At 47.9% G+C, this 19,115-nt stretch overlaps 1 protein-coding gene across 7 annotated transcripts in view; it reads right to left on the bottom strand.

The window, feature by feature from the left end:
- Positions 1 to 8,872: 8,872 nt before the first annotated feature.
- Positions 8,873 to 19,115, bottom strand: part of CTBP1 (C-terminal binding protein 1) — a 60,198-nt gene continuing 49,955 nt past the window's right edge. For 6 of the 7 annotated variants that reach the window (XM_077930722.1, XM_077930727.1, XM_077930726.1 and 3 more), the window contains 4 exons: positions 16,322 to 16,452; positions 14,179 to 14,306; positions 12,150 to 12,267; positions 8,873 to 9,971 (listed from right to left, as the gene is read on the bottom strand). In XM_077930722.1, coding sequence (XP_077786848.1) covers positions 9,785 to 9,971; positions 12,150 to 12,267; positions 14,179 to 14,306; positions 16,322 to 16,452 — 564 coding nt within the window. In that variant the 3' untranslated portion in view covers positions 8,873 to 9,784. The remainder of the gene's footprint in view (positions 9,972 to 12,149; positions 12,268 to 14,178; positions 14,307 to 16,321; positions 16,453 to 19,115) is intronic. The other variant, XM_077930723.1, reaches the window with a different exon arrangement.

Genomic DNA, 19,115 nt, shown 5'->3' on the forward strand with positions numbered 1-19,115 from the left:
GCGTGCGCAGTCCACGCCTCCACAGGGAGGGGGCGAAGAGCCGATGGAGATTGGCGGTGCTAGGGCTCACTCAGCAACCAGAGCCTTAACACTGGGAGCAGTCAAAACGAAGCCGCCTAGAGGGAACAGGAAGTGCTATATCTGCGACAGTGGACAGCACATGGCGAAAGAGTGTCCCCAGAGGCTCCACAAGCACACTGCAGCTTCATTGACAGTAATGGAAGCAACTCAGCAGAGAGGACCACAGCAGGGAAACGACGGAGTCTGGCTGGAAACGGAGGCACTGGGGCCCAGCCAGACGAGTCAGTGAAGGAGTCCCCAGAGATTTTGCAGCCCACAGACCCCCTCCCGCCCAAACCAGTGGTGCAGCTCACCGCATCGCTCCAGCTGCCCAATGGACTCACCTTAGAAGTGCCTATTACGATTGACTCTGGCAGTAATGCGGACTTTATAGGACTGGAGTTTATTCAGCAACACAACATAGCGCTACTGCCAGCCACGCTGCCCCTGAAGGTGGTCACAGTAGATGGCAGGGAACTGCTGGGGGGGCAGGTGGTACAGCAGACACCACCTATGGTGATGCAAATTGGGAATCACCGGGAAGTCATCAGCTTCAATGTCACCCAATTGTCGGACACGCCCGTAGTTTTGGGCATGAGTTGGCTGCACAGGCACAGCCCAGCATTGGCTTGGTACCAACGCCAACTGACTTTTGGCTCCTCCTACTGTGCGGAACATTGCATCCTACCTAGCCCAGAAGGGGAAGAGGATGACCCACAGCTACATTTGGGCACGCTGCAAGCAGTGCCTCTCAAGTATGCGGAATTTTTGGAGGTATTCTGTGAGAAGGAGGCGGACAAGCTACCTCCGCACAGACCCTATGACTGCAAGATTGACCTCCTGCCGGGGGCGACGCTGCTAACCGGGAAACTGTATTCCATGTCTGAGGATGAACTGCAGGAACTCAGGGAGTTCATAGATCACAATTTGAAGCGCGGGTTCATCCGGGAGTCGAAAGCGGTGGGAGGCAGCCCAGTATTCTTTGTGAAGAAGCGGGATACGCCCCGAAAAAGACTTGTGGTGGACTATAGAATTTTGAACTCGAAAACCAAGCCCTCGGCCTTCCCCATGCCCAAGATAGATGACCTGCTCGCGACGGTGAGGAAAGGACGCGTTTTTACCAAGTTGGATCTGCGAGGGGCGTACAACCTGATTCGCATGCGGGAGGGCGACGAGTGGAAGACGGCCATGTTCACGCCACTGGGCACCTACGAATACAGAGTTATGCCCTTCGGATTACAAAATGGCTCTCACTGTTTTCAAGCCTTCATGCATCACGTGTTGGCGGGACTCCTTTACAAGAAGTGTGTATGCTTCCTGGACGACATCCTGATATTTTCTGAGTCGCGAGAAGCGCACGAGAGGGATGTCAGGGAAGTTCTGCAGAGACTGAAGGAGCACAGGCTGTACGCCAAGCTGGAGAAGTGCCAGTTCGACATGACGGAGGTGGATTTCCTGGGCTACAAACTGTCGGACAAGGGGCTCGCCATGGACAGCGCCAAGGTTCGCTCAGTATTGGACTGGAAAAGCCCGCGCAATCGGAAGGAAGTCCAGCGGTTTGTCGGCTTTGCCAACTTTTACCGCAAGTTCATCAAGGGGTTCGCTATGCAGACGGCGGCCATCACCGACACGCTCAGCTCCAAGAAGAAGAAATTCATCTGGACGGAGCAAGCGGAGCAGTCCTTTCAGAAACTCAAGCGCCTCTTCGCGTCCGAAGAGCAGCTGCTGCATGTGAATCCCAGCAGACCGATGAGGGTGGAGACAGACGCCTCAGACAGAGCCGTGGGAGCCGTCCTGTTGCAACAAGACCAGCAGGGGGACTGGAGGCCGTGCGCCTTCTACTCGAGGAAGCTCAGCAAGTCGGAGCAGAATTACACCATCTGGGACAGGGAGTTGCTAGCCATCCATGCAGCGTTCAAGGCATGGCGGCACTTCCTTATCGGAGCCAGACACACAGTGCAGGTCCGCACGGACCACAAGAATCTAGAGTACTGGCGCACGGCGAGGTTCCTGAACCAGAGGCACATTAGATGGGCGGAGTTCTTCGCGGACTTCGACTTCAAGATAGAGTACATCCCGGGCGACAACAACGTAATGGCGGATGCATTGTCCAGAAAGCCGCAATACCTCGAGGAGGCGGCACCGTCGGCGGCCAAGCACATTTTCGCACCGGAAGCGTGGGCATGCGCTTCGGCAACCGTGGACCTGGACGCCGTACGTCAAGCGCTGCAGGAGGACCCCTTCGCACGAACCAAGATGGAGGAGGTGCACAAGGGCACGGCGAAGGACGACGAGTTCCAGATAAGAGACGGGTTACTCATCCGCAAGGGAGCGCTCTACGTGCCGGGAGACGACCTCCGCGCAAGGGTACTGCAGCAGCTACACGACGCTCCCACCGCCGGGCACTTTGGCAAAGAAAAGACGGTAGAATTAGTGGCCAGAGACTTTTGGTGGCCCAAGATGCGGGGGGAAGTAGCGGATTGCGTCTCGAGATGCGACACCTGCCAGAGGGCCAAGTCAGTTCACAAACCGCCGGCGGGACTGCTGGAACCGCTGCAGACACCATCGGAACCGTGGGAGAGGGTGGCCCTGGACTTTGTCACGGACCTGCCCAGTTCGAGGGGAAAGACAGCAGTGCTAGTGGTGGTGGACATGTTTACCAAAATGGCACACTTCATTCCGTGTGCGAAGGTGGCCACGGCGGAACAGACCGCCAAACTGTTCATAGACCACGTGTTTAAAGTCCACGGTCTGCCACGGTCTATTCTCTCCGACCGGGGGCGACAGTTCATCTCGAACTTCTGGCAGAAGCTGATGGGCATCCTGAACGTCAAGATCAACCTAGCGTCGGCGAGACATCCACAGACCAACGGGCAAGCGGAGAGGGTCAACGCCATCATGCAGCAGTACCTGAGATGCTACGCCAATCAGCAGCCTACGACATGGGTAGACTACCTGCCCCTCGCAGAGTTCGCTTACAACAATACGAAGCACGTGTCGACAGGGGTGACGCCGTTCTTCGCCAACAACGGGAGGCATCCCAGAACCTTCCCGGGTTTAGAGAGAGTGGGGGAGGGGGAGCCACAGGCAGCGGAAGCCTTAGCGTCGGAGTTGCAGGAAGTCCACGAACAGCTCAGGAGGCAGTTAGAACTAGCAAAGCACGCATACAAACTGCAGGCTGACAGACACAGAAGAGTTGGGGAAGACATACAGGTGGGAGACTGGGTCTGGTTAGCAGCGCAAGCAGTGCCGACCAGATCGTTAGCGAAGAAGAAGCTAGGGCATAAGCAGCTAGGGCCTTACCAAGTCCAGGCACAGGTCAATCCAGTGGCCTTCCGGTTAGCACTTCCGGAGGGTTCCAGAATGCATCCGGTGTTCCACAGATCGGTGCTCACGCCCTACAAAGCACCTCATAGATTTCAGGAGCCAGGCACAGCGCCAGACCCGCTCAGAGAAGGGCCCAGAAAGGGAGGGTCGCCAAGAGGGGGGCACATCAACGAGGTCACAGAGATTTTAGACTCGAGATGGGGGGAAGAGGGAGTAGAATATCTCCTAGCCAGAGAGGGTACCCTGGCCAGTGCCAACAGTTGGGTGCCGGACTATGCCTTGGAGGAGCCTCTGCTCAAGGAAGAATTTCATGCCCTCTTCCCACACAGGCCCATGCCAGCCGAGTATTTCGACGACTGGCTCTTCACACCCACACTTTCAGCCAGCACGTTCCAGGGGTTCGCCTCGGACGAGGAACCGGCACCAGACACACGCTCCCCGGAGGGCTCACCCTCGGGGTCTGCCTCAGACCGCTCTTATTGGTGGGACGATCGACCAGAGGAGCAGTGGCGCAGGAAGTGGCTGGGGGGTCCTTGGCAGACATCACCCTCAGAGGGGAACGGGGGCGAGACGGACATGGACGTGTGGGGGGAGGACGTGGGGTTCGAACACGGAGGCAGAGACATGGAAGCAGAGGAGATCGACGTCAACGAGTGCACGGAGAACGAGCCGGACCTAGCCGGTTTGATGTACGACACGGGGGACGAACTGTATCCGGCACTCACCCCCGCTACGACGGAGCACCCAGTACCCACACCGGAAGGAGGGGAGGGGGGAAGGGGGGGCTTCGAGGGGGGGATGGATGTCAGGGGCTCAGGAGCAGAGGGACAGGAAAGGGAGGAATTAGAGACCGAGGGGGAGGAATCCGAGGGGGAAGTGAGCGATGAGAGCCGCCCGAGGTCTCTAAGTCTCTCCAGCGAATCGGAGGATTCACAGAAAGGGGCTCCCGTGGTCAGAGCTAGGGGGTTGCCAGAGGGAACACCTCAGGAAGGAGGGGACAGAGGGGACTCGGAGAGCAGCAGCTGGAAATCGGGACCAGCTTCCCCACCGGAGAGCAGTAGGGGGGAGGAGTCCCAGGCATCGGCAGCAGGCAGCTTTCCGTCAGCGGAAGGACATGAGTCAGGGTTAGCCACGCCTGCATCAGAGAGCGAGGAAACGGTCAAAAGGAAGGTCGGAGGCAGCGCGCGCACGCCAAGTTCAAATGTACAAGAGGGTGGCGCAATGAGCAGCCCGGATAGGGAGCCAGGTCCTAAAGCCCGCCGAAGGGAGGGGGAAGAGTCCAAGGGGTCCGCCTCCGAAGCGTCCAGGAAGGAAGGGACCCCAGGGGGTGGTAGGACCCAGAGGCGGAAGGAGAGACGGAAAAGGTGGAGTAAGGCTAGAGTCTTAAACTGGTGTACAGGGGGCGGAGACTCAGACGGAGCTTCGCCGGTCTAGTGTCCAGACGTAGAGACGCACGCTAGGGTTTGAAAATGGATAATGTACTTCAAGAAAGACTTTTGTATATTACCGCTGGCTAGCGTTGGTCCTCTGTGAGCTGGGACCTGGAGGCAGTCTCTGACAAGAGTACATGTCTTTTCCAGCAGCTGGAAATCAGGGAGCCAGATGCGAATGCCGTGTAACTTGGCAACATGAACATTCGTGTACACTTTCATAATTTTTAAATAAATAAAAAATATCCATTTCCAGGTTGTAGTCTTTGTATTTAATTCCCCCCCCCATTACTGCTTGCTCTTTGGTAATTCATAAACAATAAAGGATCAGGGACGCGGGTGGCGCTGTAGGGACGCGGGTGGCGCTATGGGTTAAACCACAGAGCCTAGGACTTGCCAATCAGAAGGTCGGCGGTTTGAAACCCCGTGACAGGGTGAGCTCCCGTTGCTTGGTTCCAGCTCCTGCCAACCTAGCAGTTCGTAAGCACGTCAAAGTGCAAGTAGATAAATAGGTATCGCTCCGGCGGGAAGGTAAAGGGCGTTTCCGTGCACTGCTCTGGTTCACCAGAAGCGGCTTAGTCATGCTGGCCACATGACCCGGAAGCTGTACGCCGGCTCCCTCGGCCAGTAAAGCGAGATGAGCGCCACAACCCCAGAGTCGTACACGACTGGACCTAACGGTCAGGGGTCCCTTTACCTTTAAGCAGGGATTAGCAACAGCATACTCAACACCATTCAGTGGGCCCAAGGCATTTTGCCGCCTGGACAATTTGTTAACTTCCTATGTCTTTAATATCCTCCTTTTCCTTGAATGCAGTGCCAATCGCGGCAGAGGAAGGGGGTGCAGTGAGGGTGGTCTGCCCCAGGTGTCACTACTGAGGGGGGTGACAACATGCCGGGCGGCACTCACCGCGGGGCTTGCAGTGCACCCGAGCCACATGTCTCTCCTGGGAGTGACGCAGTAGCTTGGGTGCCTGCAGGCTCCGTGCTGCCCCAAACGGTCCGCCCGCCAACTTCCCCCCAGCTGTAGGGCAGCTGAGTGGAAGGAGGCAGGCAGACTCCTCAGAGGCCCCACAGAGCGTCCTGCCTCAGCTGGCCCCGCCCCATGAATTGCTGGCCACACCCCTGGGCGCAGGGCAGGTGCGCCATCCTAGGCGCCCGATTGGCTTGCTCCGTCGCTGGTACCCATATCAAAAGAATTGTGCAGTACTTTCTTACTTAGCCTTGGTTGCAATCTTGAATTATTATTATTATTATTATTATTATTATTATTATTATTATTATTATTATTACAGCCACACAAGCTGGGACAGGTTTACTCTTAACACATCTTTAAGTTAAATGGGAAAGAAGAAAAATGCTTAAAGGTATCTAAAGAAGTACAAGGGTATGGAACACTTTCACATGTTGGTCTTTTTCACGTTTAACAGTTAAGCCAGACCCTAGAAATTAGGTTGGAAGGAAGTGATTTTGCTTCTTCTGCTCTGGATAAAGTGGGGAAATCTATCAAGCTTCCAGGACGTGCAAAATCACATCAGGACAGAAAAAAGGTTAGTCTCTCTTTTGTCAAGTTGCTAATGATCGATAACAGTAAATCTGCCTTCTTGTCTCCATAGGTCTTGGGCATCTTAATATGCAAAATGTCGGCTGCAAAGAATGTAATGTATTCTAATTACAGGTTGTGTGTCGCACCCCAAAATCAGATGATTTTGTAACGTATCTCAGCATCAATACATTAATACAGTATTTTTGCCACCTAGTGGTAACTACCAGTAGCTTAGATAAATATTTTTAGCATCTCCACCTTTATGGGAAACATAGGATACGTGGCAAGATCCTGCCAAAGTTCAGTATTTTTTTCTGACAAGCTTCAGGACTGCCACACAATCCATCACTCAGAATCAAACGAAACCATTTCTTAGCTGACTCTGGGGTGTAATGATAACCGGTTCCACACTTCCCGATATAAAAGGACTAGTAGGGAGTGACTGGGCTGCCTGGGGAATTTGTAGAAAGCAAGAGACATTTGAGGGTTTTGTTTTTTGTTTCCAACAGGCAGTATAATTTGCAAGTTTGGACTGGTCATGTCAAAAATCAGGTGGTGCTGTGCCAACTTTAACCAAAATGGCACCTGGCCATTTAAGAAACAAAATTTGAGCTCCACCTTTAAACATGGAGATCTGGCTGGAAGGAACATGGACATTATAGGGATAGTGCCCCTCCGAGACTTGGTGATAAATATAAAGGACTTTCAAAGAAACCGGCAGAGAGGGACTGAGAGAGATTTAAGGGCCTCAGACCTGAGGTTGCCAGGCTGATAGTAGATGGACTAATGGACAATGGTTCTGGGATCGAAACCGGGGAAGGGAGGGTGGGGTTGGAAATCCAAAGGGTGTTTGATTTTTTTCTACTCTTTTTTTTCTAATTTTGTGTTGTTATTAGTATAAAAATGGGGAATCCATGGAAGGGAAACTGGGTTGACCTTAGAAAAAACTTTTTAAGTATAAATGATTGATGTATATAAGTTAAAAGTTGATACGTAAATTGAATTAAATATAATAACACATTAAGGTTAAAAATTTAGGGATAAGAACTTGTTGGATAAATATTTGGGCATGGAATACAAGAAGGGGAGGTGAGGGGAAGTTCTGGAAAAAAAGTTATTGAAAATGTGGATTATAAAGGGGGAATTTTTCTTTCTTGTTCTTTTTTCTTTTTATCTTTTGTACTACTTGAAACTTTAATAAATATTATTTTTTTAAAAACAAAAAACAATATGGCACCTGGCGTCCACGTGGCAACAAAGCTCTCTGCTGCCCCCACTTTGGGTACCGGTCTGCTGAGTTTGGCCAAAGTGACATTTTGGTCTACCATCTTGGTTCAAAACGGGGCCAGTGTCCAAATGCTGGCAAAGACTGCCACCCCCACCTTGGGGACCCTCGTCCTAAGCCTGGTGACAATATATTGAGAGGCGGTTGAACTGAAAACGGGCAAAGTCACACCAAAGTGACGTTTGGGGCCGCCATCTTGACACAAAATGGCACCATGCATAGAAACGGTGATGAACCCTGAGCTGAGTTGGCTGGCAATATCCTGAGAGGCAGCCAAGGCTGTAGAAAATAAGACAGGCAGGCAGACAAGCTGCTTTCCAAACATTTAGTAGATTGTCTGAAATAATCTGGAGGGATGAGGGTTAAGAGGTAGTTAGGAAAGGGAGGGACAAAGCCATAATGCGAAAATGTGGAAGCCATCATTTAATCAAAAGATAGGAATGTAATTACAAGATCTAAGGGGAAGAAGAAGAAAAATGAACATTTATGGGCATCAACAGAGCATATTCAAAACCCAGCAGTATTGCAGGCCGCTCCTTTTGCAGAAAATAGTGTAAAATAAAGTGATCCTTTCACCAGGTTTTTATTTCTCCATAATTTGCTTCAGTGGCTGATTGAGGTGAAGAAAGGACGGCGGGGAAGAGTGTATGAAATATGGAAACATTTCCAGTAGGATTGTGTTCCATATTTAATCCGTTTATTCTTAGTCAAACTCGTTTTTTTAATATGCACATGAAATGTTTGTGCCACTGTTATATTGGTTTGCAATGAGAAATATATATTAAAAAAGCTGGCTGTTCTGTGGCTGGTTGATGCTCTTTTGAAACCAAAACTTTATGTCCCAAGATGTAAGAAAACCAATTCGCGTAGTTGGAAAAAAATGAAACGAAAGCTGTTCTTTCCCATCATTTCCAGCTTTCCAGTCAGTAAAAACAGGGATGGCAGAAGCTGTCATTTTCCATTTGCTGTTAGATTTCAGCTTCCGTTTTCCTTAACCACTGACAATGGCTGCAAAGGCCGGGGAGTCCGATCTGAAGGCGAAACATATCCCTATCCTTGCTGTAAAATACTGTATTTAAAAGAACTGCATTTAATGATGTTGTTGTTTTTCTTCCAAGAAAGCATTGCAACATTCAGAGCAAAATAAACCTAGGCGTGAAGTATCCCTTAATCCTCATAAAAGATGAAGAATCACCCAGAAATAAATATGTATATATACATATATATGGTGCACATGGTATTTGTTTGGAATTTTTATTTCTTGAAAATAATAATTCATACAAATGGACACAGTCACAAACATGATTTTAACCCAAAATATTGCTAGCCTACCACATTACCAGGAAGGAATCCATGTAGGCAATGAAATGCAGCTACTTTTCAGTAGTCTAGTGCCTCTCTCAATCTCTCAATCTCTCTCTCTCTCTGCATCCCACCAATAATATATATTAACCGGTGACAAAAAGCATAATGCTCGTTTATTAAAAAAACTTTTATTTTGCACCTCAAAATCTCTTCGAAATGTCTTCATTCTGAAATAAGGGGAATTTGTGCCGAAATTAGGAGAAACTGTTTTTACTTTATTAAATTATTCTAAAAAAATAAGACAAGAAGGTAGAAAAAACAATGCACTGCGTGGCATAGAAAGAAAAATGGGAAAAATCGTTGTCCTGAGAAGTTCACCAACTGCTTCGCTTTTAGGCATTTTTAAACATATAAAAAACAAAGGATCCCAAATCTCAAAAATGGTTTGTCGAATGCCTCCCTTATATATATTTTTTTTCTTGTTGACAACTAAGCAAACAAACCCTTGTTAATGTTCTAAAAACTGTACACAGACAAGTACATTCATGATATAATTAAACTACTAACTTCTCTGGCTTAACAAAGAACCCATAGGACACAGAAACAGTGAGTCAGGTCACTGAACAGGGACAAACTACATTTTTATATGGAGGAATAAAGTTTTCAAATCTTTCATCTCCCACCATTTCTCGTTATACTGCATCTTGGACCACTTTCTAAAACATAATATGGCCTCCTCTGTATGTTCATGATTTTGCATCTATTCAAAGTCCAATCGGTTTTCCGCACGCTTTCCAAAGTTGCCCTCGCTGGGAATGATGTTTTCTTAGGCTACAACTGGTCGTTAGGGTGATCTCTATCAGCTTCCGGTTTGACTGTCTGGCCCGGAGAAGGAGCGTGGGGAGGGTGGGCGACAGGAGGAAGCCCATGCGATAAGGACATGGCGTTGGGGACTATTCCTTCTACGGCGCTAGGTAGGCCAGGTGGAGCCACGCTGACGACCCCTGGAGGATACCTGCTGAGAGAAAGGAGAACACGCGTCAGAGATCTGTTGAGACCCAGTGTGACTTTTTATTTTATTTTACTGTGCGAAGAAGATTTCCTAAAAAATTTAAGGAAGAGTAACTTGTAGCACAGGGACGCGGGTGGCGCTGTGGGTTAAACCACAGAGCCTAGAGCTTGCTGATCAGAAGGTCGGCAGTTTGAATCCCTGCGACGGGGTGAGCTCCCGTTGCTCAGTCCCTGCTCTTGCCAACCTAGCAATTCGAAAGAACGTCAAAGTGCAAGTAGATAAATAGATACCACTCTGGCGGGAAGGTAAACGGTGTTTCTGTGTGCTGCTCTGGTTCGCCAGAAGCGGCTTAGTCATGCTGGCCACATGATCCGGAAAAACTGTCTGCGGACAAACGCCGGCTCCCTCGGCCAATCAAGCAAGATGAGTGCCGCAACCCCAGAGTCGGTCATGACTGGACCTTACGGTCAGGGGTCCCTTTACCTTTAACTTGTAGCACATGACAACTGTTGTCTGAGGCATATCTATCGACCTGGAAGTCAGATTCACTGAATGCATGAACATGAACAAAAGATCTCCAACTGGCAACTTTTAAGCTTTTAATCAGAAATGAAATCTTGCAAAAGAGTGCTACCGTGTAAATAGGTAGCCAGAAGTAAAAAGGTAAAGGTACCCCTGCCCGTCAGGGCCAGTCGTGACCGACTCTAGGATTGCGCGCTCATCTCGCTCAAGCCGGCGCCGTCCGAAGACACTTCCGGGTCACGTAGCCAGCGTGACGAATCTGCAGCTGGCGAGCCAGCACGAGCGCCGCACACGGAAACGCCGTTTACCTTCCCGCTATAAAGCGGTACCTATTTATCTACTTGCACTTAGGGGTGCTTTCGAACTGCTAGGTGGGCAGGAGCTGGGACCGAACGACGGGAGCGCACCCCGCCGCGGGGATTCGAACCGCCGACCTTTCGATCAGCAAGTCCTAGGCTCTGTGGTTTAACCCACAGCGCCACCCGCGTTCCTAACAGCCAGAAGTAGAAATCCCATTAAAAAGGGGAAAAGTAGCTTAATGCCGCATTTAATTGCTCGCTTACTAAAGGAGGTCTGTTAACTATTCTGACACTCTTGCAGATGACGTTGCTGCCTCTCGGGGAAGGGGGTAGTGGTTATGGAGTTGTCGTCCGTCCCCCCCAATTTAGCAGCAACTACATGGGAGATCAGTCACAAGAGCATGGGTAGGCAAACTAAGGCCCAAGGGCCAGATCCGGTCCAATCACCTTCTAAATCCGGCCCACGGATGGTCCGGGAATCAGCGTGTTTTCACATGAGTAGAATGTGTCCTTTTATTTAAAATGCATCTCTGGGTTATTTGTGGGGCATAGGAATTCGTTCATATTCCCCCCCCCCCAAATATAGTCCGGCCCCCCACAAGGTCTGAGGGACAGTGGACCGGCCCCCTGCTGAAAAAGTTTGCTGACCCCTGCACTAAAGCTTCCCCCCCAAAAATATGGTTATTGTGGAGTACCAGCTGCCCCACCCCACCCCCACACGTCCACAAGAGATTTGGAAGTTATAGCAATAGCATTTGATGGGAGTGGCATTTGACTCAAAATGTTATAAGCTTTTGAATCTCTTCTCCCCGAGTTGACGCCTCACAATGACAGCTCACCGTCAGCATGTCTACAGATATACATAGTGAATACTGTCTAGAGCATGGTCAAAGGCCTGGAATCGATGCCTTATGAGGAACGGCTAAGGAGCTGGGCATGTTTAGCCTGGAGAAGAGGAGGTTAAGGGGTGGTATGATAGCCATGTTCAAATATATAAAAGGATGTCACATAGAGGAGGGAGAAAGGTTGTTTTCTGCTGCTCCAGAGAAGCGGACACGGAGCAATGGATCCAAACTACAAGAAAGAAGATTCCACCTAAACATTAGGAAGAACTTCCTGACAGTAAGAGCTGTTCGACAGTGGAATTTGCTGCCAAGGAGTGTGGTGGAGTCTCCTTCTTTGGAGGTCTTTAAGCAGAGGCTTGACAACCATATGTCAGGAGTGCTCTGATGGTGTTTCCTGCTTGGCAGGGGGTTGGACTCGATGGCCCTTGTGGTCTATTCCAACTCTATGATTCTATGAAAAGGGAACGCCATTAAACTGGCTGCGAGAGAAACTTCTGCCGTCGCCGCCACAATCTTACCTGTATGCAGCGCCATTGAGCTCTGGGTGAACAACTCCTGGGTCCATGCTGGCCCAATGTGTAGCTGCAGTCAAATGTTCTTTGTTGACACAGTTCCTCAGGTTGTCTGGAATGCGACCTAGCCAGACAGTTAAACATTGCAGCATAAGTAAACTCCGCATGTGTAAATAATGTCAGGTTAAAAATAAAACGCACGTGAATGGCCGTTTTTCATTGGCTGTTATCAGTTCATCCGGTATGCCCCACGGAGAGCCTCAAGGTCCACAAATAGCAACACCCTAGTGGTCCCGGGCCCTAAGGAAGTTAGATTAGCTTCAACCAGAGCCAGGGCCTTTTCAACACTGGCCCCAGCCCGGTGGAACGCTCTGCCTCATGAGACCAGGGCCCTGCAGGATCTGATTTCTTTCCGCAGGGCCTGTAAGACAGAGTTGTTCCGCCTGGCCTTTGGCTTGGAGCCAATTTGATTCCCTCCCCCTCTTTTCTTTGTCCTTTCTCCTCCTGTGATGAGGCTGCATTTTAATATTTTAATGTTTTGATATTTTAATGTTGTATCTTAATCTTGTTTTTAAGTTGTATTCATTCAGCTTGTTTTTATTATTGCTTGTTAGCCGCCCTGAGCCCGGCCTTGGCTGGGGAGGGCGGGGTATAAATAAAAATTATTATTATTATTAGGCAAGTTCTCTCCTTCATTTGATATTAATCGCTATGAAGTGGTACCTTGAGTTACAAACGCCTCAGGTTACAAACGCCGCTAACCTGGAAGAGTTACCTCGAGTTGAGAACTTTGCCCCAGGATGAGAACGGAAATCGCGTGCCGGCGGTGCAGCGGCAGCAAGAGGCCCCATTAGCGAAAGCGCGCCTCTAGTTAAGAACAGTTTCAGGTCAAGAATGGACCTCCGGAATGTTTGTAACTAGAGGTACCACTGTAATACACCTAGGGTCAGGTGTGCACCTGGTCCCCACCCTCAAACTGCCGCAACAAAACAACCCCACACAACCTGACTTTGGTGAGGCGCCACCAGCTTCGTAACTGCAGCGGTGTTCAGTTCACATTCAGAGTTGTGCTTAAAAGTCAACGTTTGGTATGATGGAAGATTGGGTTAAATTACGGAAAACTGACTTAAAATTTAGATTGTTCCCTATTGAAGGAGAATTACATGAAGATGATGTACAGATGGTACACAACACCAGTGCAGTTAGGGAAAATGTACAAAACTAGTTCAAATATATGTTGGAAGTGTAAGAAAAAGGAGGGGGCATTTTATCATATGTGGTGGGATTGTGAGGTAATTAAAAAAAATTGGGAAATGATATACAACGAATTGAAGAAAATGTTCCATTTAACATTTGTTTAAAAACCCAAGGCATTTTTGTTGGGGATTGTAGGGAAAGACCTGCCAAAAAAGCTGAAAAACATCTTCATGTATGCGACAACGGCCGCGAGAGTTCTGGTAGCACAAGGATGGAAGACTGAAGAAACCCCAACTAAAGAATCAAGGCAACAAAAATTGATGGACTATGCAGAACTGGCAAAACTGACATACAAGCTACGGGACAAGGATAACTGTGACTTTAAAGATGAATGGGAACCCTTTACAAAGTATCTGAAGACGTAACAAAGCGAACTGGACTCCTTGGCTGGCTTTGAATAAACATTCACAAACTTTTTGTTGATAATAATCAGCTAAATAGTTTAAGGATCTATACAACTGCGTAACATGCAGAAAACAGCTTTTTTAGAGAAATCAAAGACTGGAACTGAGGGAAGTCGGGGGGTGGGGGGAGGGAGGAAAAATGGGGGGAGGGACAAGGATGATATGTTTTTGGATAATATGTCTTGTTATAATTTTGAATTAATTTTTATTTTTTTAAGTCAACGTTTGCAAAGTTAGTAGTGCCACACTTAGCAAATGTTATTCCAAGCCAGTTTGCTGTCCTTTGTGCTACTGATGTTCTAGATACAGAAGAACGGCATGCTCATTAAGCCAAAGGAACAGTCAATAAACACTGAGGGGAATATGGCTGTCACCTGTGATAGCTTTCCGGATCTCACGGGCTGCTTCTTCCCGCATCTCTATTGAGGCCTGCTCACTGTACCACGCAGCGTGGGGAGTACAGATCAGATTTGGCGCATCCTTCAGGGGACCCTGACTAAAGCTGAGAGAAAAAGTAAAGAAAGGTATCATATACTGTAATTAATCATCATCATCATCTTCCTGAACAGAGGCTTTTGCGTGTTTATTAAGAATAAGTATAAAAAGGGAAAGGGACCCTTGGCCATTAGGTCCAGTCGTGGCCGACTCTGGGGTTGCGGCGCTCATCTCGCTTTATTGGCCAAGGGAGCCGGCGTACAGCTTCCGGGTCATGTGGCCAGCATGACTAAGCCGCTTCTGGCGAACCAGAGCAGCGCACGGGAACACCATTTACCTTCCCACCGGAGCGGTACCTATTTATCTACTTGCACTTTGACGTGCTTTTGAACTGCTAGGTTGGCAGGAGCAGGGACCGAGCAATGGGAGCTCACCCCGTCACGGGGATTCGAACCACCGACCTTCTGATCGGCAAGTCCCAGGCTCTGTGGTTTAACCCACAGTGCCACCTGTGTCCCCAAGAATAAGTATACACAGCCAGAAATGAACTGCAAACACCCACAACTTCCATTTCTCAACAGCACAGCCAGTGCTGTGAGGATAATGGGAACAACAACACGTGCATTTGAGGAAACAGTATTGAGACGGGGTTTGAAAGCCCAGAGTAGAAGTTTCCAGAGTTCCCTGGAGGAAGATATATGTAATAAAACAGTAAGACAGCCATTTGCCTAGATATAAAGAGAAGTACCGTATTTTTTGCTCTTTAAGACTCACTTTTTCCCTCCTAAAATGTAAGGGGAAATGTGTGTGCGTCTTATGGAGCGAATGCAGGCCGCGCAGCTATCCCAGAAGCCAGAACAGCAAGAGGGATTGCTGCTTTCACTGCGCGGCGATCCCTCTTGCTGTTCTGGCTTCTGGGATTCAGAATATTTTTTTTCTTGTTTTCCTCCTCCAAAAACTAGGTGCCTCTTGTGGTCTGGTGCGTCTTATAGAGCGAAAAATACGGTATTTATGGTAAACTTTTGGGAGAGTTAGTTCTGGAGTTACTGGTTCTGTGGTAGTATGAGAGGAACGTGGTTCTTTTGAACAGCTTCTCCCTGCCTTCATATCAAGTCTCAACCAGGTCAATATCTTGGCACCCCAAACAGATCTTGAAAGTATGATTGAGCTGTATACTGGAGTGGGTGGGCTTCCCTGGCCAAAACTTGATAGTGGAAAGGGATCAAACAGCATCTTTGAGGTATCTTTTCCTGACTGAATCCATGGAAGCTATCAAGGTGTTGTCTAAACTTTTGTGTGGACCTCTTAGGTGCTCAGGCATCATCCAGAAACAGTACCAGTATCTCAGAGCCCTGCAGGGCAGAGAATATAGATGGAGGACAGGCCAAGCAGTCAGGCGGGTACGTATTTTTGCTACGAAATACGCCTTGTACCCTTGGAAGATTGTGTAGAACCATTAATTTCCTACTAATCGGAAGAAATGGAGCGTTGAACCTGCCGCTACCCAAGTCAGTGGGTCCGAAGGTGAGCAAAGGCTGGTCACCAGGGGCACATAATTGATATTTTCTTTTCAATAAATAGCGGGAAACAATATATTCTGGGTCACTGCATATTCTGAATAATCCAGAGATGCATGTTTAGGAGACACTTGGAACACTCTAGGAAGGACCAAAGAATCTTCATTTGGAAGGTGGCACTGTGGGTTAAACCACAGAGCCTAGGACTTGCCGATCAGAAGGTCGGCGGTTCGAATCTCCGCAACGGGGGTGAGCTCCCGTTGCTCGGCCCCTGCTCCTGCCAACCTAGCAGTTCGAAAGCACGTCAAAGTGCAAGTAGATAAATAGGTACCGCTCCGGCGGGAAGGTAAACGGCATTTCCGTGCGCTGCTCTGGTTCGTCAGAAGGGGCTTAGTCATGCTGGCCACATGACCCAGAAGCTGTACGCCGGCTCCCTCAGCCAATAAAGCAAGATGAGCGCCGCAACCCCAGAGTCGGCCACGACTGGACCTAATGGTCAGGGGTCCCTTTACCTTGTTATTTTTGTTTAGCAATAGAACAGGCACTGAATAGGAAACAGAATCACCTGAATGGTTCTGACTCGTGTACGTCCAAGGCTGCCCCTCGTATTCTTCCTTCCTTCAGGGCCTGTGCAAGTGCTTTTTCATCTACTAGCCCTCCTCGAGCCATGTTCACAAGGAAGGCTCCCTGTCGCATCTGCGGGAAGTTAAAATGCTGAGATTAAAAGCGTGCGAAATAAAGTTGATGTTAGTAGAGGAACCAGCCGTCATTGGAACAGCCTACACGCAAAAGTGGACCACTTGCCTTACTACACACTGGAAAAATGCTACAAAAATCTTCTTATAAACCAAGCTTAAAAGGTGTAAATAGCCAAGCAAAACTGCATCTTTATCACGGCTAAACTGAACAACGCCCAGGGGGAAGAGCATCAAACAGATTAATTTTTGCATTTGACAGATGTTCAGTCTGCGTTTAAATGCTATAATGTAGCCTAAGGCGATACTGAAAGCAAACCTTAAAAATATGGTTTAAAAATACTTTCCGTCTAGTTAACAGGACTTTAAAATGTGTGCCCTGTTGTACTGCACTGAAGTCAGATGACAATTTGTGAAATTTAAGACTGTGAGTCGCTGAAAGGAACTGCCGTTGCTTTGGAGAAAGTGCACAGGCTGTTTCACAAGAAACTGAACTGATTTACTGCAAAAAAAAAAAAATTTTAAGGTAAAGTGAATAGAAATTACTAAAAACGAGACATGTGAAAACAAGCACCCATTAGCAAACAAAATGTGTTTGCTTACTGAGGCAACATTGCAATTTTCTACTTGCCTTAACATATCAATGGAAACACTTAAAAGTTGTACCAAGTAGAACAGCACAGCTGTCGACATAAAAATAAGTGACATATTAATAACTTATCAGAACACCTTTGCATTCCAAGATCCTTTAGGAAAGCGGAAATATTTAATAAATTATAAAACTGACACAGACAACTGTAGCTTTCAGTAATACGCTTATGTCGATTTCCTGTTTCATCAAGAAGATTCATGGCTTTCAGAGACTTGCAAGCAAACATATCCATAAACTATGTTAATGTAATTCAACAAATGGCCAGACCATAATGTTGAGATTCCTTGCTTGCTGAAACCCAATTAACTTGAAACCCAGAAAGCTGTAGAAACCAGTTTATGTGAAGCGTATGACTAGATAAAAGACAAATCATGAACTGCCTCAACAGAGAATCCATAGAATTAGCTGCGCAGCAAATTCTGTTGGTTGCAATAAAGAAAAGGTTTGTGGCACCTTAAAGATCAGAGCATTCATTTATACCAACATTTCTGCAGCACCATTTTTAAAAACAGAATCGGCACTGTAATTAATATAAAAAAAGAATAAAACGACAATTTGAAGTACCTCATATGATTGCAGGAGCAGCAAGATAGCAACAGGTTAACTAATGCGTTTATATTTCTTTATTTGACTACCTGCTCTGTCCCATGGGCTCAAGACATCTCAGAGAAGCTTTTCTAAACGTTAATACCTCGTTCCCTGGGAATCAAAGCACAACTCTAATATCTAATGTGCCCTGAAAATGCCTGCTGAGATAAAGGTGGTTTTGCGACCTGCCTAAATAGAGGCCATGAAGCAGCCAGTGGCTATTCCATATTCTGTTCATCACAGCTGAAAAGCCCTTCTGCCCAGTCGCCAGACATCTTAAAGCGGGGGGGGGGGGGGGAGGGCACCCAGAAGTGGATTGAATTCTCATGTTCTCATGCAGGTTCACAGATGAAAAAGAGATTCCTGCCATGAACTAGGTGCCAATACATCAGGTGGATGGTCTGATTACCAAACCTCAGAGAAGTGGCTGCATGACACAATAGTTGTTGTTGTTTTTTGTCATTTCTGACTCTTTGTGACCCCATGGACCAGATCACGCCAGGCACTCCTGTCTTCCACTGCCTCCCGCAGTTTGGTCAAACTCATGCTGGTAACTTCGAGAACACTGTCCAACCATCTCGTCCTCTGTCGTCCCCTTCTCCTTGTGCCCTCCATCTTTCCCAGCATCAGGGTCTTTTCCAGGGAGTCTTCTCTTCTCATGAGGTGGCCAAAGTATTGGAGCCTCAGCTCCACGATCTGTCCTTCCAGTGAGCACTCAGGGCTGATTTCCTTCAGAATGGATAGGTTTGATCTTCTTGCAGTCCATGGGACTCTCAAGAGTCTCCTCCAGCACCATAATTCAAAAGCACAAATTCTTCGACGATCAACCTTTTTTATGGTCCAGCTCTCACTTCCATACATCACTACTGGGAAAATCATAGCTTTAACTATACGGACCTTTGTTTGCAAGGTGATGTCTCTGCTTTTTAAGATGCTGTCTAGATTTGTCATTGTTTTTCTCCCAAGAAGCAGGCATCTTTTAATTTCGTGGCTGCTGTCACCATTTGCAGTGATCATGGAGCCCAAGAAAGTAGAATCTCTCACTGCCTCCATTTCTTCCCCTTCTACTTGCCAGGAGGTGATGGGACCAGTGGCCATGATCTTAGTTTTTTTGATGTTGAGCTTCAAACTATATTTTGCGCTCTCCTCTTTCACCCTCATTAAAAGGTTCTTTAATTCCTCCTCATTTTCTGCCATCAAGGTTGTGTCATCTAGGATGCAACTAATTGCAAGACTGCCTTTATTCTGTAGTTCTGCCTACAGAACTAAGAAATGGTTGTTTTGATTGGCAAGCATCCACTTCTGATAATGCAAGTTCAATAAAAACTAAGTTATGGCTGTAAATGCTATGGGTGATCTGCAAACGTTTAAGTTGAAAGTTCAAAATTATTTCAAGTACTCTCCTCCGCCAGTAGCCAGACAAA

Source organism: Podarcis muralis, chromosome 6 (assembly GCF_964188315.1).
Source record: "Podarcis muralis chromosome 6, rPodMur119.hap1.1, whole genome shotgun sequence".
Classification (NCBI taxonomy): domain Eukaryota; kingdom Metazoa; phylum Chordata; class Lepidosauria; order Squamata; family Lacertidae; genus Podarcis; species Podarcis muralis.